At 42.4% G+C, this 22715-nt stretch overlaps 2 protein-coding genes across 4 annotated transcripts; one reads left to right on the forward strand and one right to left on the reverse strand.

The window, feature by feature from the left end:
* The first annotated feature begins 1695 nt into the window (after nucleotides 1–1695).
* Nucleotides 1696–10830, forward strand: LOC146424233 (ketosamine-3-kinase-like). Of its 2 annotated transcripts, none has more exons than XM_085043662.1 (6): nucleotides 1696–1862; nucleotides 4768–4919; nucleotides 6316–6407; nucleotides 6915–6997; nucleotides 7391–7513; nucleotides 8205–10830. In XM_085043662.1, the coding sequence occupies exons 1-6, from the start codon at nucleotides 1722–1724 to the stop codon at nucleotides 8541–8543; spliced, it is 930 nt and encodes a 309-aa protein (XP_084899788.1). In that variant the 5' UTR covers nucleotides 1696–1721; the 3' UTR covers nucleotides 8544–10830. The 2 variants fall into 2 exon arrangements, with proteins under 2 accessions (XP_084899788.1, XP_084899789.1); XM_085043663.1 differs by having other exon boundaries at nucleotides 1738–1872.
* Nucleotides 10831–12326: 1496 nt separating this feature from the next.
* On the reverse strand, nucleotides 12327–22366 carry LOC146424234 (serine/threonine-protein kinase RIO2-like). Of its 2 annotated transcripts, none has more exons than XM_085043660.1 (10): nucleotides 22196–22365; nucleotides 21427–21565; nucleotides 20638–20754; nucleotides 19996–20171; nucleotides 18338–18426; nucleotides 16980–17171; nucleotides 16519–16611; nucleotides 15085–15621; nucleotides 14078–14174; nucleotides 12327–12631 (listed from the first exon to the last, which is right to left on the reverse strand). In XM_085043660.1, exons 1-10 carry the CDS (start codon nucleotides 22259–22261, stop codon nucleotides 12470–12472), a joined length of 1668 nt encoding a protein of 555 aa, XP_084899786.1. In that variant the 5' UTR covers nucleotides 22262–22365; the 3' UTR covers nucleotides 12327–12469. The 2 variants fall into 2 exon arrangements, with proteins under 2 accessions (XP_084899786.1, XP_084899787.1); XM_085043661.1 differs by lacking the exon at nucleotides 12327–12631 and adding an exon at nucleotides 13899–14025 and having other exon boundaries at nucleotides 14058–14174; nucleotides 22196–22366.
* Between the last annotated feature and the right edge of the window lie 349 nt (nucleotides 22367–22715).

Below are 22715 nucleotides of genomic sequence, written 5' to 3' on the forward strand. Positions count from 1 at the left end.
TTCATGAATTGCTGGCCTTTATTGGCATCGCCAGCCCCGCGCCGCAGCCGCGCTCTGCTCTGCCGCTCCTCGGCCGCTCGTGTGCCGCTGCTGGGCTCAGCGCCGGCGGCGTCTGCGGCTGCTGCGGCGGCGCCGGCGGTACCTGGAGCGGCGGGAGGCCCGGCGCCTCCTGCGCACGCCCCGGCGGCGGGAGCGGCGGCGGCGCCGGCTGCGGCTGCGGCTGCGGCTGCGGCTCCTGCGGGAGCGCCGGCGGTAGCGGGCCATGCTGCCGCGGGCGGGGGCGGCGGGGTGCGCCCGCTTTTATAGCCCAGCGGGGCAGCCCCGGGGACACCGCGGCTGCACTGAGCTCACTGTGGCCCGCGGGAGCCCTTTGTGAGGTCAGAGCTTTGCAGTGCTGACATCACCAGGGAGGTCACAATTCAGCGAGGGGAGTCCCTCGTGATGTCAGAGCTTTGCAGACCTGACGTCATCAGTGACGCCTCAGTGGCCACAGGGACATGCTCTGATATTCTGCAAACTTCTCTGATTTGGACACACGCATACCACAATTTCAACATCAGACTTCTTTAGATCCTTATGAGCGTTGAGACATGTTGGCTCTCGTTTATTTAATTCTTGGCTAGATTGCTAATGTATTTGTGAGCAGAATTAATATTTGAAATTCCCTGCTGCTGTGACAGCAGACAAAGGGAAACCATTAGGAATTCCCACTGACACGCAGATTCCGCATGCGCTGACTGATTTTTGCTCCCCCAAGCCAAAAATTTGTTCATCCCTCAGACTCCACCCTTTTGAGCTGTCTTTGGTGCTACTTTAAAGCGCAGGACGTGGAATTCTAAGCCCCGCAGAAATATTTGCGTGTCCTAATTTTCTTTTTGTCTTTCCTTCCTAGTCTAGCGGCAACTAAGAGTGGATGCCAGTGTGTGCACAGCAAGCTGTCTTACATGAACAGACGAATTTGGCAACAGCAAGCAGAGTCCTGGCACCCTTTGTCTGCTTCATAAATAAGGTACATCTAGTAAGTGTACCTTATTTATTTAAAACTTAAAGTTAATTCCTGTAAATTAGGTACGTCATTGTTAAATTGTAGCATATTTATTTAAGATGATGTAAGTTAGTATCAAACTTTTGTATTAAGGAAGTTTCAGCGTTGTAACTATTTCTGTAGTTGTTCCTTATACCATGTTTAAAGCCGGTTTTTTTCTTTCTTCAGGACTTTATAATAAATGTATGCATAGATCCTGGAAAGCCAGTACCTCTACTTTGAAACTGTGGAGATTTTAAGAAAAATATTGTAGGACAAGGCTCTCAGGCACATGGGATAGTGCGGATGTCCTGAGCAGGGCCACGAGCTGGACTTGACGGTCCTCGTGGGTCCCTTCCAACTCAACATATCATATGATTCTGCAATTGGTTTGGTGATTAAGAGACGAATAAAACACACGGGACAACTGGCCTACGAGGAGCGAGAGAATCTTTTCCGAAGGGCGAGAGAATATTTTGTCAGCGGCACTTTCAGCCGCCTCAGCCGCCTCAGCCGCCTCAGCCGCCTCAGCCGCCTCAGCCGCCTCAGCCGCCCTGTGCCCGCCCTTTGCCCGCCCTTTGCCCGCCCTTTGCCCGCCCTTTGCCCGCCCTTTGCCCGCCCTTTGCCCGCCCTTTGCCCGCCTCTTCTCGGTCCATCCCCTCTCTCCCGTCCCGCCCCGTTCCCGGCAGCCGCCGCCATGGAGGACGCGCTGAAGCGGGCGCTCGGCACCGCGGTGCTGCGGCCGACCGGGCACACGGGGGGAGGCTGCATCAGCCAGGGCCAGAGCTACGACACGGACCAGGGCCGGGTGTTCGTGAAGAGCAACTCTCGGTCGGAGGTGTGGCGGGGTAGGGATGGGGGTGCAGGGGGTGGGCAGGAGCCGCGGTGGGAAGCAGCGTTCCTGGCCTGTCCCGGCCATGGTGTGGCAGCAGGAGCAGGGCAGTGACCATCCCTGTGCTGGGCACTGCTGAGGCCACACCTCGAGTGCTGTGTCCAGTTCTGGGCCTCTCCCGACAAGAGACTGAGGGGCTGCAGAATGTCCAGGGAAGGGAACGGAGCTGGGAAAGGTCTGGAGCACCAGGAATGGCTGAGGGAGCTGGGAAAGGAGCTCAGCATGGAGAAAAGGAGGCTCAGGGGGACCTTGTGGGTTTTGCACAACTCCTGACAGGAGGGACAGCCGGGCGGATTGGATTCTGCTCCCAGGGAACAAGGGACAGGAGGAGAGGAAGTGGCCTGAAGCTGTGCCAGGGGAAGGTCAATTTCGATATCAGGAGGAATTTCTTCGTGGGAAAGGTTGATAAGCATTGGAAGGGGCTGCCCAGGGAGGTGGTGGAGTCCCCGTCTCTGGAGGTGCCCAGGGAAGGCCTGCATGTGGCATTCCGTGCTGTGGTTTGGGTGACAAGGTGCAGGTGGGTTAAAGGTTGAACTTGATGGTCTAGGAGGTCTTTTCCAGCCTGAATGATTCTGTGGTGGGAAGGTGGTGTGGTATCAGTGTTGTTTGTGCAGGACATGCAGTACCATGGTGTGCTGTTGTCCTTTAGAGGGCATAGGTAGCAGTGGTGTGACAGTATCTGCAAGTGCTGGGACAGTGGCTAAGGCAACCCAGCAGGTATAAAATTGTCTGCTGAGTGAGTGCACCTTTCACGGTTTTAACTGAACCTTTAATTACCTGCACACAAGAGAGCTTTTCTCAATAAGTGGTATTTTTTCACAATTCTTCTAGATTTTCTGCTTTGTCCTTTCAGTACCTGAACTTACTGTTGAAGATAGATTATCTGCATTTGGTAGAGATAAGATGCCTATCACATAAACAGCCTCAGTGGCAGAACAGGGTAAAAAACTTGTATTTGCCCTTCATAGCAAACAAATGTGTTTGAAAGTATGCATGCCACTATACCTATTCCAAATTTCTCAACAATTTCTGATCAAGTTGGGGCGCTGAATGGATGCATGGTGTGGTAACGTGGGATAATACAGGAAGGTTGTCCTGCTTTACAGAAGAGAGTTTGAATTGGTATAGCCCTTCCATAGGTCTTTGCTAATTCTGTATGTAGTTATACAATCCAACTAGCTGCAAGATCAGGCTTGGGGTGAAAAAACAAGAGATCTGTTTAGATTTTCAATTCAGCAATTTCGTTTTGTGTGCTTTTGCCTGTGTGTGGATCCTGAGCGCTGATTAAAGCAAACTCTGTTGAAGTGCTGTAAATGCTGGGCTGTGTGAGCAGCAGCAGCTGTGCATCAGCAATTCTTGCTCTGTTTGAGCAGCTGGCTCTAGCCAAGTGTGATGCTTTAGAGAGGCACAGTATTTTCTGATTTCCTCTGCATGAAATTAAGTCATGACTCAGTAACTCAGCAGTTCTTCACTCTTGAGTCAGAAAAAGGTGGTCAGAGGGATGGAGCACCTTTCCTGTGAGGAGAGGTTGGGAGAGTTGGGATTGTTCAGCCTGGAGAACAGAAGGCTCTGTCGAGACATAATTGCAGTTTTCCAGTGTCTGAAGGGAGCCTGCAGGAGAGGTGGGGAGAGACTGTTTGCAAGGGCCTGGAGTGACGGGACAAGGGGGAATGGATTCAAACCAACAGAGAGTAGGTTTTGGTTAGATATTAGGAAGAAGTTTCTGATTCTGAGTGTGGTGAGGCCCTGGCACAGGTTCCCCAGAGAAGCTGTGGCTGTGCCTGGATCCCTGAAAGTGTCCAAGGCGAGGCTGGACAGGGCTTGGAGCAACTTGGGATAGTGGAAGGTGTCCCTGCCCGTGGCAGGAGGTGGGACAAAGTGGCGTTTATGGGGCACTGAGATGATCTCTAAGGTCCCTTCCACCCCAAACCGTTCTATGATTTCCTCTAGGTTTTGCATTTTTAGTTGATGTCTACTGCAAATTGTCCTTTGATGGTGTTGCACGGATCATTAGGAAAGGGCATTCTCTTTCTATTTTATTCATTCTATTTATGTTAGATTTCCCATGTGCTTTTTCTACAATCCCTGCCTGACTCTTCTGGAGAAGCATTTCTTCATGTGATTAACGTCACTGAGCTCAGAGAAGGAATTTGAGAGAGTTGATTTTCCTTGGTGTGAGTTACAGGTGCAGAAATAGTCCCAAACTCAGAATGTCTCCCAGACAAATGCAGTTGGTAGTGGCTTGGCTTGTGCAAGTGTGATAAGGGGCATTTGGCTGCAACAGTTGATTCCCACCCACGCCTTTCCCCTGTGAGGTAAAAGAAAACAGCATGGAAAACCATTCTGGTGAAAGCACTAGAACACAAGAGGCTTTTCCAGCCTTTACAATCCCATTTTCTCTGGTTCTGTGAGTGAAAGTAGAACTATTTTTAAAGCTTGGCTGTATTACTAAGCAGTGTTTGGAAAGCCATGATGTCTGTAAATGTCAGCATCATTCTTCCAGTCTTCCATGTCGTGGTGTATATTGTCAAGTTTCCTAGACATTTGCTGTATTAATAGAAGATTTATGTATAAGCAGTTTACACTCCTGCAGTTGATAACAGACTGTCTAAGTTACAGAGAATGCAAGAACCTAAGTAATTTTCACTCTTGTTTTATGAAGTGAAATTACTGTAATTGTAAAACTACTGTCAAGTCTGATGCTGTGGTTCTGTCTGTATCTTGTGTGTAAATAAATATTTCCTCCAACCTTCTGTTTAACTTTTACAAAATGGGTTGATTTTGTGCGAGTGCTTTGTTTACCTGTGACTGATGCTCGTAGACACTAATGCTTTCCTTTAATATCTGGCAGGCCAGAAGAATGTTTGAGGGAGAAATGGCAAGTCTGGAAGCCATCCTGAAAACACAGACGATAAAAGTGCCTAAACCCATCAAAGTTATAGACCTGCCTGGGGGCAGTACTGCATTTGTGATGGAACATTTGGAAATGAGGGGCTTAAACAGGTAAAACACAGCATTATCTTTGCCTCCTTTAACCAGAAGTTTTGGCTGCTATGACAATTAAATCACTTATTTTCATAAGGGAAACTTGTTAAATTTTTTTCTAAAGTGAGTTGAGAGATATGTGGGAAGTTATACAGCAGGGAACTGTATAAAATACTTCATAATGCCTCACCTAGCAAATTATCATACATCATAAAGTGAGTCTGGGTTTTGGTTAGTTTTGGGTTTGTTTGTTCAAGTAATCAGTGATTTTTACAATAAGGTTTCTTTTTACAGAAGGGAAAATAACCAGCCTAATCAGCTATTTTGTGTACTTGCCATTGGTACAAGTGCTTTAGTGCTCGGCATGAGTATGCCAAGAAGAGGAACTTCCCCAAATTGATTAATCTTGGTTTCAGCATTTTTACAGCTCTTACCTTCATTTTGATAGTGTCAAACATTTGACCCTTTTCTGTGACGACAACTTAATATGGTGAATCCATCTGTCTGGTTCCATTAGGGAGGGGAATCATTACCAGTTTCTCATCTCTCTCTCAACACTTATGCAGCCAGTTTAAAGTCTTGTCCCTAATCCTGCTCGTTGGCAGAGTTTCTAATTCCTGAGGGGCCCTCAGTGGGTCCCAAGAGAAAGGGTAGAGATGTTGCTGTTTTGGGCTCAAATGATACATTTGGCATGCAGATTTTGGGGGATAGCTACAGTCTGTGTTAACAGGAACAAATTGAAGAAATAACCTTGCCTTGAGAAGAGGAAAAGTTGAGAAAGGTCAAAGGCAGTACAAGGAGCATAATTTTGTTAACATGGGAGGCAACTGGCTGTAAGGTTTGTTTGTAATTACTACAAAGACTTTTCTGAACTGTGTAGAGGATAAGGTTTTATTTAAAATAGATAATAAACTAGGCCCATGTGATTCTCACATCATCTAGGCATTTTAGAAAAAAGCAGCCAGAAACAGCAGTAGAAAGAAAAGGAGATCAGCCTTGTTTGGTTCTGTTTCCCAAAAGCAGTTTGCCACAGATCTAAAAAAAAAAAGGCATGATTTTCATGCTTTTTTTTCATGCTTTCTTACACTTATCTTCCTGAAAGTGCTTACAGAAATGGTATCATACAGAAATTAGAATGGATAATTTCTCATTGTTAGTAAATTCATGGCTGCTATTCACTTGCACTTTTAATAGTGGTGTCAGAAACAGCCTAGTAAGTACATTCTGTCTGTGTTAATATGTAGTCTTGATAGGAAGACAAGGTGTTTGTAACTGGAATACTCTGAAAAATTATTTTGTTAGAGGTGTAGAATTTCTTTTACTTACTTGATAAATCTCTTAAAGTAACTCCTGTAATATTGAGACCTGGTTTTCTTTATGTGTCAGTGTTACTAAGATTATTTTTGTTTCTTAGACATTCAGCACTGCTTGGAACACAGCTGGCTGATCTTCACCTTCATAACCAGCAGCTTGGAGAGAAGCTGAAGAAAGAAGGGAGCAGAGTTGGTACAGTACACAGTTGTTTGCAAATTTAACCTAGTTGGTAATAATCTGCAAAACAGTTAAAATGGTTTTTGCTACTTCAGGACAAGTTCATCTTCCACTGAAGATAGCATGGGAATAGGTTTGGATGAAGCACACTGAGGCAGGGATTCTTTTTGCTTTTTGTTTGGATTCTTTGTTTGCTCTGTTTGAGTCTGTGTAAGCAAAACATATATTTAATTTGGGACTCTTGGAGCCCAAACCACAGTTTCTACAAGGACATGATATCAGATGAGACACAGTACCTCAAAATACAGTTATGAAGAGTAGAATTTAGCTGCTTCACATCAAGCTGCAAATTTAAAAAAACAGCAGCAACCATTGTAACCATAAAAGGAACATGAAGGTACTTTTTTTTTTTTTTCTCAGTAGAAGCAGCATTGTACCTGTGCATAGTTTTTAAGGTGATTTGCATCATGAATGCTTGGTATTTTGTCACTGTTAATTGAATTTTTGTCTTTGGTTTGAAAGGTAAAGGTCAAGGACAAACAGAAGTCCAGTTTGTGGATCAGTTTGGCTTTCATACAGTTACCTGCTGTGGTTACCTTCCACAGGTAGGTTGTACTTCATCAGACTGATAGAATTTAAATTTGTCTTGTTTTCCCTTCAGTGACACAAAGGGTCAAATTTATCATAATGGAAATAAATGAATTTTTGTGGAGCCATGAAAAGAAAAAATATGGTTTACCCTGCTAAGGAGAGTAGTGCACTTTTAGCTGCATTGGACACTGATAGCTTTTCAATTTCTTGGATTTCAATCACAGAGAGAAAATTATTCATTCTCTTAATTTAATGTTCTAAAATAACATTTGATTAAATGATAGCACTTACTGTCCTGAATGGTACCAGCACAAAGGCTGTGTAATCCTCAGAAGGCTTATTTGAAAAGGAAGAAAATTAGCTTTTTGTGTGGTGTAGAACTAATATCTGCAGTCCTGTTCCTTCAGGTGAATGACTGGCAGAGTGACTGGGTGACCTTCTTTGCCAGACAAAGAATCCAGCCCCAGATGGACATGGTTGAGAAGAAATCAGGAGACAGAGAAGCAAGAGAACTTTGGGCACAGCTTCAGGTACAAGCAATTCTCTCAGTTCTCATTATTGGGAGAGCTGAATGTACTCAGATTTTATTAAAACAAAGCTCCTGTGTGTTGGTTTGCTCCAGATCATGTTGATAAGAGACTCCAGTTTTTAGGAAATAAAATGCCCTTTATTCTAAGGGGTAATGGCTTTTGCCACATCACCCTATGCTAACATTCCAAAGTGAATTCCAAAGTGCCAGGTAGCACTTTGCTTTGCTTTTTGGGAAATCTTACAGATGGAGATCATGTTTCTCATTCCCTGTAACGTGTTCATGGTGAGAAATGTACATAAGCAGTTCTGTTCTGCATGTTGTCCATAAACTGTTTGCATCTGATCAAATGACTTCATTGTTGGCTCTTTGGGTACTACTTTGTGGAAATTTGGTGAGACATCTCTGAGCTTTCTAATGATGGAGTGTTGGTGGGTTTTGTTACTAACACTGGTCAATATTTGAGTTTTAAGGTTTTCATTTTCTTGCTAAAAAAAGATTTGGATGACTATTCTGCTGCTGTCTTTTATGAAAAATGAGAATCCTCTGGATGTACCCAGCATCTCTGTTGACCAGGTCCTATGGTGTTTCAAATTACGGGTTTTGAGAAGTTTCAAGTATGCAGATAAACCTCTACATTTTAAGGTGAATGATTGTAATAATTTACGTATCTTGCTTTTCTCCTCTTGCAGCTGAAGATACCCAGTTTGTTCTGTGATGTGGAAATTGTTCCTGCTCTCCTGCATGGGGATCTCTGGGGAGGAAATGTAGCTGAGGATGATTCTGGTCCGATTATCTTTGATCCAGCTTCTTTCTACGGCCATTCCGAGTACGAGCTTGCAATAGCTGGGATGTTTGGTGGCTTCAGCAGTTCTTTTTATTCTGCTTATCACAGTAAAATCCCCAAAGCCGCAGGGTTTGAGAAACGCCTGAAGCTTTATCAGCTCTTCCACTACATGAACCATTGGAACCATTTTGGTTCAGGGTACAGAGGGTCTTCTTTAAACATTATGAGAAACCTTGTAAAGTAACTTGCTGCTTAAGCCAAATACTTCCTGTGTTGTTTGGAGAGCCCCACACTTGGTGGTGCAGCTGCAGGAGTAGTGATGTTAAAAACAACCTGTGAGACCCTCAACCTTCTTACTCAGCTAAAGACCCAGAATCAGCAACTCCTGCTGAATACCAAGTGTAACATAGTCATCCCTTTTTAGGATAGCTGGGGATAACTCAATGAGAGAAAAAAATAAGGAGTTATTCATTTACACAGTGAATAAAGGTCTCAGTGTCCAGAAAGCACGTGGGACTGTGCAGGGTAATACAAATGCTGAGGAGATGGCTAAAAGGAGTTGCTCATTGCATTTTACTGTGTCTTCCTCCCTCTTTCAGCTCTTCATGTCCAATTGTGTGCATGAGAACAATGTTAACCACAGAGCTTGAAAGTCAACAGGAAAATTATATAACAGGAGCTGTGAGAAGGGATTTGGACTTGCTATTCATTTTCACAGAATCAGAGGGGATGAGGCTGGGAGGGATCACTGGATGTCATCTAGTCCAACCTCCCTGCTTAAGCAGATTACTTAGGATTGGGTCCAGAGGCTTCTAAAGACCTCTGGTGTTTTGCTGATTGATCCCATTGGATGCAGACTGTTGTAGCCTCCTGGCATGCTTGCAGACTGTTCTGTGCTTTCTGGTCAGTGGGCTTTTATCCACAGCAATTCTGCTTCCACCAGAACTAGTTCTCTTCCTTTTTTGGATAGTGCTTCTGTCCAATAGTGTGCATTCTTAGAGAACTTTTCAGGTAAGACACTTTGCATGTACACACCTTGTGGAGTTGTATTCTGTCACCACTGCACACAGAAGGTAGAGTTTTTGGTTGTTTTAATACCCACACAATAGTGCCATGTGGTTGTGGTGAAGGCTTCACGTACATTTTCTGTAGCTTACAGGTGCCATAAGCTAGCAGTTCCCTTCAGTCCTTGTGGAAAAATACTAAATGATGAGGCTGAGCAAGGAGAAATGTCCATGTTGGCAGTAGTTCACCAAACTGCAACCTCAGGAGCAGGGACACTGAGGGAGCTTGGTGTGCCATCCTGAGAGGCAGGAACAAAGGATGGGGTTGCACCGAGGTGTTGTGGCCATACTGAGTTTAAAATAATGCAGCCAGTGGGAGCTAAGCCAAGGAAGGGCCCAAGCAGTCACCGAAAGCTGAACTTTGTTTCAATGTCTGAAATTACATAGTAACTTTTTTGTCCTTGTATATCATAATGAAATAAAACCTGTAAATGCTTCATGTATATGACTAAAGTCACTCAAACTCCACCTAATCATGAAATGACAATAACTGAAACTTTGTCTTTTCCACACCCTCAAAGCAAACAATAACAATACAGCTTGAAAAGGGGTAGGAGGTCAGAGGAGACTCCCCCTGGGCTGGCTGAGAGGTTGTACGCCTCTGCTTCCCCACAGGGATGCCTGTCAGGTAACTGTTTCAAGGGGATACTACCACTTGTGCTTTCTGATACCAGTGTGTTTACCAACAATAATTTATCAACCTCATTCTGGCACAAGGATCAGTAAACCACACTGTTTATGTCATGAATGTGCCCAGTGTCAAGGCTGCACCATTTGTGCATCTGTGGTTGTAAGAATTCTAAAGCAGACTTAGAGTGCTGCACTGTTCACTCTAAAATATCTGTGACAGCCTCCCAGGGATTCAGACAGATTAGGAAGGGGAAGATTAGACACCTCTGGGCCCAAAACATCTGTGGATAACCTGGAAAGCAAGGGGTTCGTCCTTTCCTAAATTTTAACATCACTGTCCCCCCTAAGTGCATGTCATAGCTCTTGTGGTAAGACATGAAACCAGAGCAAGTTAAGGTGTAACTCACAGAGCAGCACTTCACCAGTGTCAGAAGTCCTTGATGATAGCTCGACATGCTTGCTTTCACCTGCAAGGTGTTAATACTAAAACTGTACTTTTTTGATATAGGCTGGTAGTGGTGCTTCTGTGCAAGTGTACCAGGTAGGTGAGAAAGATGCACGATTCCTAACATGCACTTTGAGTGTTGGGGAATGACTTTTATTAACTGAAACTGCTTTTCACTGGATGTTGGCAGATTACTGAGGGTTTTCTAGTTGCTAGTTTTGCAGTTACTTACACAAATTGGAAACTAGTTTGAAGACTGTTATTTGCTACAACTTTCCTTAATTGTACTACTTTTCTCACTGGCTATTTGACTTATGCTGCAAAAAATCTGCTTGGTAGAATAGGTTTTACTTTTACCTTGTTGCTGAAATAAAAAGTTTCCCAGTTGATAATTGTGGTCTCTGTTTTCTGAATTAAAACCTTACATCTTAGTTTGTTCTTGGGGAGCTGCTTGCTCTGAGCTGTTAAAGCTCTCTAGTTAGTTAGATAAATTATGATCATCAGAGGTGTTTCTGGGAATGTGCATGGTCATGGATTGGCCTGGATCAGTGTGTCACTGAAGAAAATTTACATGTTCAGTACAGTGCAAGAAATGAATTTTTCAAAAATACATAAATTATATCGTTATTAGCAGGGGAAAACTAGTTTTCCCATTTCAGTGTGATTTTTTTTCTTTTTTCATTGCCATGGGCTGCTGCCGTCTGCAAAAACTGCCTGCAGATATGAATGTTGCACTCATGTACTCATTTTCCTCCTGCTTCTCATCCTCGGGGCTGTTCCAAAATAGATCTGGTGATTTAAACTGCTGCTGGGCTGTTCTAGCAGGTGGGAAGTGCCACAGAATTAGCCTGTCCTCTAGGCACTGAATGTGGCAAAAAGCTTTAGGGGGAAAATCTAGTTTGGTAACTAAACCACCCCATGATCACAACACCTTCATTATTTTTTCTTTGTAAATATTCAGTTACTTTGAATCTAGTCTTATTTGATGTTTTGTTTGTTTGGGGGTTTGTTTTGTTTTTCCCTTAACAATTAAACAGAAAAAATGAATTAGGGCTTCTTTCACTATGCAGATAAAAGGTTCCCTATTCCTTATCATTATTTCATTGCCAAAACACTTTATTGCTTTCCCCAAGTGCTCCAGTGCAACCCAGGGTATGATTCCCTTCTTTCTGCAGTGGGAGAGTCATCTAACCAAGAAGGTTATCTTTATACAAAAATTAGTAAAATAAATACTACAGGATCTGGGTTAATAGCATCTTTTAAAGGCTAAATGCTTTACACCAGAGAATGCCAGTGCATTTTTCAAGTACAAAATAACTAAATTCAGAATTACCCAAGCATGGGAAGGTGACTGGGGGTAAAATCACAGAAAAGTGGGAAGTTACATTCATGTTTTAACAGAAGTTGTAACAGTATGGAAATTACAGTTCAGAGCAGCTGCTGCTTCCTGGATAGAATGTGGTGAGGAGGCCTGGAATCTGCTCCGTGATCATTCCCCACAAGCACAATCTGCAGCCTTAAGCTGCCCAGGGGAATTAAATGAAGGGTGAACAGAGAGGAGAAGGCAGCCAGGCTCAGTTAAAATCCTTGTGGGAAGAAGTACTGCAGTGAAGGAAAACATAAATGACAAATGCCACCTTCAAAGAATGCATATGTGGCATATGGATTGATCATGTTTTTAAGTTCAGCATCACTGCAAAAACTAATTTTAAATTTGTTTTCTTCGTTCCCTCTTAAGAGTAATCCTCCACACAACAAAGACACTATGACTCAATTATGAGATACTGTTGAAAATTACTGTCACAATCCTTACCCGTACTGCTGATACAATGTAAATTACAGTCAAGGGTTCTGACTAGAAACACAAAACACAATCTCACAGTCAAAATCAGAGGAACGAGAATGAGGTTTATTAGTTGCCAGAAAAACATCTGGTTTGCATAGAAGAGATTGCTCCTTTATATAAAAGGTAAATTAGCGTAATTCTTTCAGATTTATACATTTCTCATGTTCCACAGGAGCATTAATAAATTATCCCCAGAAACTGGCTGCATCCAAGCTTGACTTAATGTTGTGCATGTTTTCTCGACGCTGTTTGGTGTAAATATTTGCCTCCCCTTTTTGCAGCCGTTGCCTCAGCGCAGACTTTTGCTGCTTGGTCAGTTGTCGCTTCACCTTCTGTTTCACCAGCTCCTACAAACAAACAATTCAGCATCAGAGCTTCTTTAGATCATTCAGCACTAACACAGGACACAAAGACAGTACCTTTTCAGGACCAACATGAGCATTCATGATGTTCATCTTGACTGGAGAAATTATGAAAAGAGTTGTTTCCTTGCAAGAAAATAATAAAAAAGGGAGATTCTCTGCTCTGGACAAAGTCTGCACGGAGTGCTGTATGTATTCAATGCTACATCCCCAGGACTCACAGCACCTAGACAGGTATCTGGTTATCTCTGACATTGTCTTTTGATAGTCCAAGCTCTAATAAACAGCACTTTAAATCCTACTTTCGAATTCAAGCATGCTTACAGAGGGATGATAAAGGACCATCACCTCTTGGAGCAAAACATATGCCCTCCACAAGAACCTAAAATGTATTCTAACATTTCACATCCAGCAGTAATCATTTGGTTTGTGCCTGGTTTGGTTTTTTTTAGCACCTTGTTTTTTCTAAAGTTTACATGACAAAAAGTGGATGATTGTAATGAAAAGCTACAACTCTTTAAGATGAATGGGGCTAAGACAGATGGGCAGTCAGCAGTGATTTGCAATTCCTCCCCTAGTTTTTCCATGGTGAGGCATTCTCCTATTAATATACACAAGGTCAGGACTGTCTGGTGCCTGTACAGCACAAAACATTGGAACAGCAATGGTGACTGCCACTTCCATCAAACTGCAGCAGCTTCATGGAGTTTTGTTACTGTTACTTTCAGCTCTGCTTCATTCTGAACTCTAATCTCTATTGTGAGTACGTAATGAACAAAGAACACTGGACTTTTCTCCCTTTAAAATAAGTATTCACTTTAAAAAACGTGGCAGAGGTAGATCTACCACCTACTGTGTGGTCTGCGGTTAAAGAAAAATACATAAAATTCTGCTGAAAATATACTTATTTATATAATGCAGAAAGACAAATTCAAATTGCCGAAGAGATCACTATTAAAGGTGAGTTCATAGAAATCTCTAAGAAGTCAGGTGAGAAAGGCCAATTTAAATCTTGACTCAAGCATCTGCTTTCAAAATAAAAAGTAAAATAATCATGGCTAGCAACAAAAATGAATGGACTGATGCTGTTAGTGCACTAAATATATTAACATAAATTAGCCTGTTATTGGGTAAATGAGAGTTGTTAATGCTGACGTGGAACTTCAATGAGAGAAAAAAGAACAAGGCATGAAGCAGAGTGCTGGCAATCATTCCCTGCAAAGAATTACAGCAGGATCAGTCCTACTTAAATGTGGAATACAAACTGGAGAGGTAGATGGTAACAGTCTTTTTAAAGATAATTTCTGCCTGAGAACAATTTCAGAAATAGGTGCTAACAGCTCTGTGCAGTATAAGGTGGTCTGAGGGTAAATTAGATGGTAATTAGAGGGTAAATTAGAGGGTAAATTAGACAACAACAGTAATATTTACCGGAGGAATGGTTGAACAGCTCCCAACACTTCTGACTGATGTGATGCTTTTAGTCCTTGTTCTGTGCCCAGCAATAGGAACAGTGCACTCTTCATTACTAAAACACATAAATCAATGTGTTATTCCACTGGCAAGATAAACATCGTTTGCCTTTATGAGCATGGTGTTTTAGGCTTCACTTTCTGGTCTATAACCTGAAATCTCGGAGTACAACATGCAAGTGATACAAAGTGTTTCTATTTTAAATACTAACACTGGGTGTTCAAGACAGGCACTCTATGAAAGGAACAATTTATTGCACAACAGCCACATAAACACCAAGCACACAAGGTGCTGCCTCAGGGCACTGAAACAAAACCATTTGACATCCTGCATCAATGTTTTGACAAGTCGTTTAACTGCAAAGCAGGAGCAGATGAGGAGTATGAACTGGATCTCTGCATCCAGGTACAAGGTGGGCTCAAGAGACAAGGATTTCACATAAAAGGGGCTAGTCTGAATGCAAGCAGGAATTTATAAGTGTGTCAGGAAAGGAATTAAAAGCCAGAACAACACACAGTACAATGTATTTTAATAATATAGCCCAAGAAGCTTGTTCTTGCCAACTTCAGCTGAGTGAGCAGTGGAACAATCTGGCTTTGACACAGAGTATTTGAATTAGAAACTTAGTCATAAAGCTATTTAGAAGTAGTATTTGAACATCACAAACTCCTTCACTATCAATATTAACTAAAATAATTAAAAAGAGAAGAAAATTTAGCATGGAAAATAGTTTGGTCCCTGAATTAAGTGCAAGACTTGTTTTTTTATTAGTTACTACTATACAGCTGGAGAATCAAGAGACTAATAGGAAATGTATTCACTGCAATATTTTCAAAATAAATTGAATTTTTAGTTTTCAGTTTAAACAAGGGCAGCTGAAGAGCAGCCCTCCTTGAGCTGCTTGAAAGACTTACATTTACTATGGGGAGGAATTCACCCTTTAGATACTGAGTAAGAATCTTTACCTGTAATGCCTGAATTCCTCATTTAAAGCTGATGAGTTGACCAGCTCAGGGCACTTGTCTTCATCCTCCTCACCCTCACAGCACCCTCCTTGACCTGCCTGATTCTTCACTTCAGCAGCATTTTCAATTATACTTTTGTCCTTAAAAAAAGTATTTGCAGAACCCTCTGCATCTTCACTGGACCTCCAAGTCACAGCTGGCCCTTCATCTGTTTCCAAGGCTGAACTCAACTCTGCCATACTCAGTCTTTGTGCATTTTCACTGCTCTCAGCTGCATCAGCCTCTTCCTCACTGCTGCTCAGGGCATTGTCAGAGGCTCTGCCTTCAGAGAAATCACCCACTTCACACGAGAAGTCTTCACTGTCCTCTTCATCTTTGCTGAAGAAGCTGAGCTCATTCTCGGCATCTCCTGCAAGTTCTAACACCTCAGTGTGGTCATCCTCGTCAGAACCTGGGGGGTAAAGCAGTTCACCATCTTCCTGCATTTCCTTGGCATAGCCGCTGGCAGCAATCTCTCTATCAAGAGAACACTCTCTCCTGTGAAAGAGGAATGTTTTCTTGTAATGTGCTAAATTATCAACTTGCCAATATGCTACATTATGGATTAAAAGTGCTAATCAAGCTAGACCATAATTACATGTACTATTAATAACGAGGATACTCTGTTGAAACACACTAAATGCCACATGCTAGTGCTGTGCTTTATGTGAAATATTAACAGAATGCAATCTGGAAGGAAAAAACTCCTACAGAAAATTATTCCACCTCTACTACCTGCACTTATGTTTATTTAGAGGATTTTTTTTTACTTTAGTAGGAATATTGTTTGGTTTGAAGATCAAATTATGCTTAAGCAAACAGAATAATAAGGTGTCTGACACATTGAGACTGATTGACGTGGAACTCCTCAGGAAAAGTGCTCAGAACCAAATAAAACTGCTTTAATTCAAACAGCTTTGGTCTCAGAATAAATGAAAAATTACTTTACTTTGCCAAAGGGGCAAAGTAAAGTAAATTTTGAATGTAATAATGCTTGAAGAGGCAGTCAGCATATTTACAAGCATTTTAAAAATAAATTTAAAATTGAAACCCAAATTATCCACAATATAGCAGAACTGTCAAACAGGCAGTTTGACACTGCCTGGGAACATTTTCTGGACATTCACCATTTGGATCAAACTTTCAGATTGCTATCTCTTCCTTTGTTACAAAAAGACAAAGGAGGCAGCACAGGATTTTAAAACACACTTCAGCTTTTGAAAACCACTTACAGTAACTTGGTTGAAGAAAACACGGTAGGAATCACAAAAATATAATTTAAAATTGCATAGTTGAGCCTTTTTTTTTAAAAATTCACTCACAGGTGCCCATTTTTCTCAGAAAATCAACACTAATGCCATATGTAGAAAATCAAATTCATCTGGTCTTTTCTACCTGATGTCTCTGAATGTTGGGAAAAGCTCACTCTCGTAGTTGAAGCGTTTCTTAAAGAACTCCTTAATACAATTAACATCTCTGTCAAAATACCTGTGAAAATACAAAATTGTACAAACAAAAAAAATCAATGAAGTCTACTGCAATAACAAACTTTTACCCTACGTTTCTTGTCTTCTACTGGTTTTAATTGAAAATAATTTCTATTAGTGATCCCAAGACAAAAGGCTAGGAAGAGAAACTGGATGCACTTTACTCCTTAACTGGAAAACATTATTATCTCTGAGAACCAATTTCTACATTTGTACTCATTGTTTCTTTGGAACATTATTTGTGCTGCATGACAACAATGCTGGAAAAAGAATCAGGAAAAGACTTTTTGAAACAAGTTATGGTTGACTGTTTTCTGTCATCAGCATTTGTCAGATTCACCTTAAAAACACCTTTGAATCTGAACCTACCATTCAGCATTCGCATGTGATGTTGACATCATCTGAGGGAAATCAATCAAAGTGGCATGGTCGTCATTATCCAAGATGAGATTAAACTCATTGAAATCCCCATGGATCAGGCCATGATTGGCAAGTTTGACAATCAGATCCATTAATTCACTGTAGACGGCAGCAGGATCTTCTATTTGGTGCACCTGGCACCTGAAAAGTAAAATAAAATATTCTGAACCTTGAAAACCTAAGTAAAAACTACAAAGTATACAAAATACATCTGAAGGAATGTCAGAGTATGCCAGAATTAAAATTAAAAGGTCCCTCAGGTCTCTGGTCTAGCATCATCCTCAAAGCTGAGTCAAATCTGAGATCAGACCAGAGTGCTCAGGGCTTTGTCTAGTTGGGACAGAAAAATTCCAGGGATGGAGAGAGACTGTGAAACCTTCCTGAGTCATCTGTGCCACTGCCTCTCTGTACTCAAGAAGAGAAGATACCTCCTCATACCCAGGCTAAACCTCAGCTAAACTCACACTCACCACTGAGCACTGCTGCCATAATGCATTAAATAACGGAGCAGCAAACTTTTGTGTCTCTCCTGTTTTAGGTAATCTTATGGTGTCAGTAGGAACTATGTCTTCTTGTTGGAATTCAAATGCCACATGACAATTTTCTTTTACAAAAACATATTTCTAGATTATGTTAGGAAAAGAAAAAAAGAGTAAACTTCCACTGCAGACTTCAACAATGTTCTGAAGTGCTCTGTTTACACGATGGATGTGGAATTATTTACCCAATGAACGTGGGGAGATAGGATACAGTGAAGTCTTCTCCATGTTACTCTGCAACTGTTACACTTGGGAATTAATTCCCTTTTGATTACACTGCCCACTTTAGATCCTGAATACCACACAAGAGCATGGACTGCTTTGTTCCATAAAAAGACACTTTAAATTTCTGGATTAGACCTGGATTACTCTATACTGTATCAAGTATATAGGCCTTTTGCATTCAAAACCAAACCAACCCTTCACATACAAACCTCAATAATATTTAGTATTTCTAGAGGCTGGGAAAATCAAGCAAAATAGTCTTTCTCAAAGATGCAAAACCAGTTTATACTTGGTATTTTATGCAAGTTCAGAAGTTCTACAACAGTGAGTTATAAACTCACTGGAATTAATAGAGGAAGAATCACAAACTGGAGCTCAGAACACAAAGGAGTATAAAAGAGTATATTCAATACTCTATATATGAAGTAACAATATAGAATGTGCAATTTGTGCATAGAAAACAAGGAAAAACCCTAACCCTGTTACCTTTCCTAAGGTTGTTAGGGTCTCTGTAACACAGAGCGTTCCAGCTTCACTACTTACAAAGGATATCCATCAACAAGTTCCATAACAACTGCATGCCTGTTGTAGTCTATGGGCTTTGGGACAGGAAATTCTCTGTCATGCAAAGCCTGGAAAGAGACAAAACATTAAAGAATTAAAATTAAATAGTTACAGAATCATTACATTTATTGACAAACTCACACCTAAGATGAGCAGTACATATCACTGTGGTAGCAGCATGCATTGCTCAAATCATGTCCTTAAAAAGGAGAACAGCCTCACAGCCTCTGAACTTTCACTGCAAAGACAAATTAAATCCCTAAGATTAGAGACTGCATGCACTGCTTACAGTTTAATTATTGTGCATCTGAAGAAAAACACAACAGAATGGAAAAACCACAGAATCTCCTCTGGTACATTAGCCCGAGTAACCAATAGCAGATTACTGGAAATGGGGTGGAAATGGGGCAATAGGAAAGAGCTCCAAACTAAGCTGCTCTCAATACAGCAACAATACAGCAACACAGAACAAAGTTCTGCCAGATTAGTCAATCTACACTGAGTTGCAGTGAAGACAAAAGTTAATTCTTAAATATTAATAATCAGCATTACACCATACTTAAGATTAAGCAGAAGTAGATTATTCTATTCTGAAGCTCTCCTGTTTTCTTTTTCTAGCACAAATTTAGTTTTTCACTTGATTCATTTAACTTTTTCACGGGTTCATTATCTTTTTACTCATTCTCTTGTTACCAGTGAATTCTTCTAAGATAGAATCCTAAGTTAAAGCAACATCAATACACCTTTTGTCGTTAAAGTATTAAGCTACTACTGCTTTTCAGCACAAAATTAATCCTCCCCCAGGATTCCTCTGCTCAGGGAAACTGACCCCAACAATTATATTGCTACAAGTTCTCACCACATGATCCTTTACCAGTTGGACCAGCTGCATCAATACAGAAGTTCAAAATGAAATTTAGTTCTAAATTAGCTCTCTCTCTCTGTGGGAGCCACTGGTACAGCCCATCATGGCTCCTTTTTCAGAGAACAAGCAAATCATATTTCATGTACATACTACTCCTGACTAGCACAAAAGGAGAAAGGAAAACTAGTTTTCTATAAATAATTAGTTTTCAGCTATCATCTTTCAATCTCTCTACACTATCTGTAATTTTTGAAGCAAGTAAAAAAGTACAGAACTCTTGAGAGTAGTAATATATGCTTGGAAATGAAATCTTCTCCCACAGTGCAGGACAAAGTGTGCCATTTTAGATCAGAACACCACTTTAGACTAAAAAATTTCCCTCAATAGCCAAGCAACAACTGAAAATGCAGTAAATGAAAAAATAATATTAAGAAATTACAGCTGCTTATGGTATAAATTTTAAAGGAAGAACTGCAGAGCTGGTGATACATATCTATATGGAGATTATCTACCCATAAATAACATTGTCAATTTGAAATTCTCTCATGCCACCTGCCTCCTGTTCCTTGTGATTCCCACAGCAAAGCTTAATTTTGGGAAGTGTACAGAACACATAGCACTGAAAGTGGCTGAAATGCATACTCTGAGTCCATCAGGGGAAAGAGAAAATAAAGCATAAATCCTATTGCAAAGAGAAACTGATCACCAGACAGCCTGAGAGGCATCTTCCAGCCTGACACATCACTGTGACACTGTGTCAGGGGCCACCTACCTTCATGTAGGCAAACTCCTTCATGGCTGCTATCCGGGACAAGTACAGCCAGGACATCTTGTGCCTGTGCTTGTGGTAGTCGCGTTTGTTCTTCAGGTTGCGGAAGGAGGTTCTCCCCAGCCGGTGCAGTTTCAGCGCGAACTGTTGCTGCTCCTCGTTGGCAACAATGTAAATATCTAGAAGACAAGGCAGGGAAATGATCTAAGCTGGAAAAGTTCAGTGCAAGTTTGTAACCTCGTTTTTCACTATTTCTGGCACTGTTAGTAACGGCGGTTAAATTTACAAGACAGTGTTCCAATCGTTTTGAGCTTATTTTACCTTACTGCCTTATTCTGAAGTGGGATGAAGAAGCTGAAATTATATTTTTGTTAAAATTTGACACTCTTCACAAAGCACTACACAAGCAGCATCTGCCTGCAAAGCACCTTGATGAACTAAGAACAGAAAAAATGGACAAAATATAATCACACTCTTGTGAATAAATATACAAACTAACCCAGAAGTGGCCCATAAATCTTAGTGTTTGACAGATGAACTGATGTGGCTATCCAGAGGAAAAATCACCTAGGTTTTAGCAAAATATTTGCACCAATACAAATGTGTTTGCTTAAAAAAAAATATTAAAAATGTTGTTTTATTTACCTGATTCTTTGCCAACACCCATCTGGTTTCCCACAGAAGTGATGACTTGTCGGGAAGAGAGAGTTTTCAGAGCCAGGTAATCATATCCTGCATTAGTTAACCGATAACCCTGCACAGCTAGGGAAAAATAAAACATTTCACTCCTTACTATGCATACATCACATCTAAAACATCTCAGTTTAATCTTGTTTCAGCTTGCAGTACACAACACCCAAGTAATATTCCACCTCTTGCCTCTTAACAGACCAATCTGACTGAATGGTGAAGATGTTTAAATTGAACTGGAGCAACCCTTAATCCTCTGAAAAACTGGGATAAAAGGAAGGGAGAGGTATTTCCCACAGACTCCCTCAATGTTTGCAGGGCCAGATGCAACTGAAAGGCTGAGAATGAAATGGGGAAAGACCTGCACAACTTTGCCACATGGCAGATAACACAAACTGCTTCAGCAGCTGTTCCTGAGGGGGTGAAATGCCCAAGGATTGTGCAGTCTGAGTGGGGATACAATTAATTTGGGCTGCTTGCTTTAAGTGATGATCCTTTCCACCTGATTCTGTGCAAAGAAGGAAGCTAACTGCTGATCTCTTTTCTGCCTGTCAGCTCCACAGGCACAAGCAGACACAGCATCTGGTGCTGCACAAACCCACATTCCCAGGAAAAGCCCAAGAGAAGGCAAAGCAAAGGCTCTGGCCACTCCTACATCCCAACCTGTGTGTGTATCTGCCAGGACCTGTGAGACACTGGGGATAGAATGAGAAAGGGACACACAAACATAAAACCCAAACTCACTTTTAGTTCGTTCATAAGCCAGGAGTTTGTGCTTCGCCAACTCTCTCAAGATTTTATTACAGCCACCGTGTTTAAGGCTGGCAATGGAAGCAATTAAGCTAGCAGGGACTATTTCATGGTTCTTCATACCCATTTCCACCTAAAAGAGTAAATAAAACTAGATTTGTTAGCCCTGAGTTCAACAGTGAAATATCACAGCAAAATCCCTTTTCAAGGATGCAGCTTTAAGAGACTACAGATTTTAGGACCTAACCTTTTATGTTTTTAAGATTCAACACAGGTTTTAATACATGACTGCCCCTTGGGAGCTTATGTACAACCCAGCCTGGGGATTTTTTCAGTAACAGACAGAAGATGAGTGGCTGGTTAAATTTCAGTCCCAGCCACGGGGAGTGGAGAGAGCAGAGGCGCTGGTGATGCTTAATGACCTTGATGACCACCCGGGTGTCTCCAGGGATCCCATGGAGCATCCCTAGGGACCACCCGGGCACCTCCAGGCACCACCCGTGCATCCCCAAAGGCCACACGCACATCTCCAGCGATCCACTGGATATCCCAAGAGACCCACCGGGCATCTCCAGCGACCCCCGGGACTCATCCCCAGGGATCCCGTGGGTTATCTTCAGCGACTCCTGGCCATCCCCAGAGTCCCCAGCCTTTATCAGTCCCCGGGAGGCCGAAGCACACACAGGCCCGCAGCACGCCAGGCCAGCCCGGAGCCCCAGCCCGGCAGCGGCACCGCCCGCGAGTCCCGCCCGGCCCCGCTCACCGCGGTCAGCACCCTGAACTGCTCCCGGGACAGGTAGCGCAGCATCACCACGTTCAGCTTGCCCATGGCGGCGGCGGCGGGGCAGCAGGAGGGGAAAAGGAAGAGGAGAAGGAGGAAAAGGAAAAGGAAGATAAGGAAGGGGAGGCTGGTGAGGGTGAGGGAAGCGGAAGGCGCATGCGCGTAGCGCCCCGGGCAGGTCCTGGCAGCTGAGTACCCACCCCGCGCTCCGCCAGGTCCTGGTGCGCTCCGCCGAGTCCTTGTGCCCTCCTCCCGTCACGGAGCCGGGTTCCACCGGGAACCGAGAGGGAGAGAGCCTTGCTCCGAGATGGATCTGACCCCTGTCCGTCCCTCCCTGCCGGGGGAAATCCTGTGGGACGCGCTTGTATCTGCCAGGACCTGTGTCCCTGAGGGGCCATGGTGGTACCGAGGGCCCGGAAATAAAAACTATAAAAATAAAACAAAATAAACATTAGAAACACTCCACATATAAAGGGATAACACTCAACAAATGAAGGGCTAA

This window comes from Lichenostomus cassidix, chromosome Z (assembly GCF_008360975.1).
Source record: "Lichenostomus cassidix isolate B80296 chromosome Z, HeHo_3.0, whole genome shotgun sequence".
NCBI lineage: Eukaryota > Metazoa > Chordata > Aves > Passeriformes > Meliphagidae > Lichenostomus > Lichenostomus cassidix.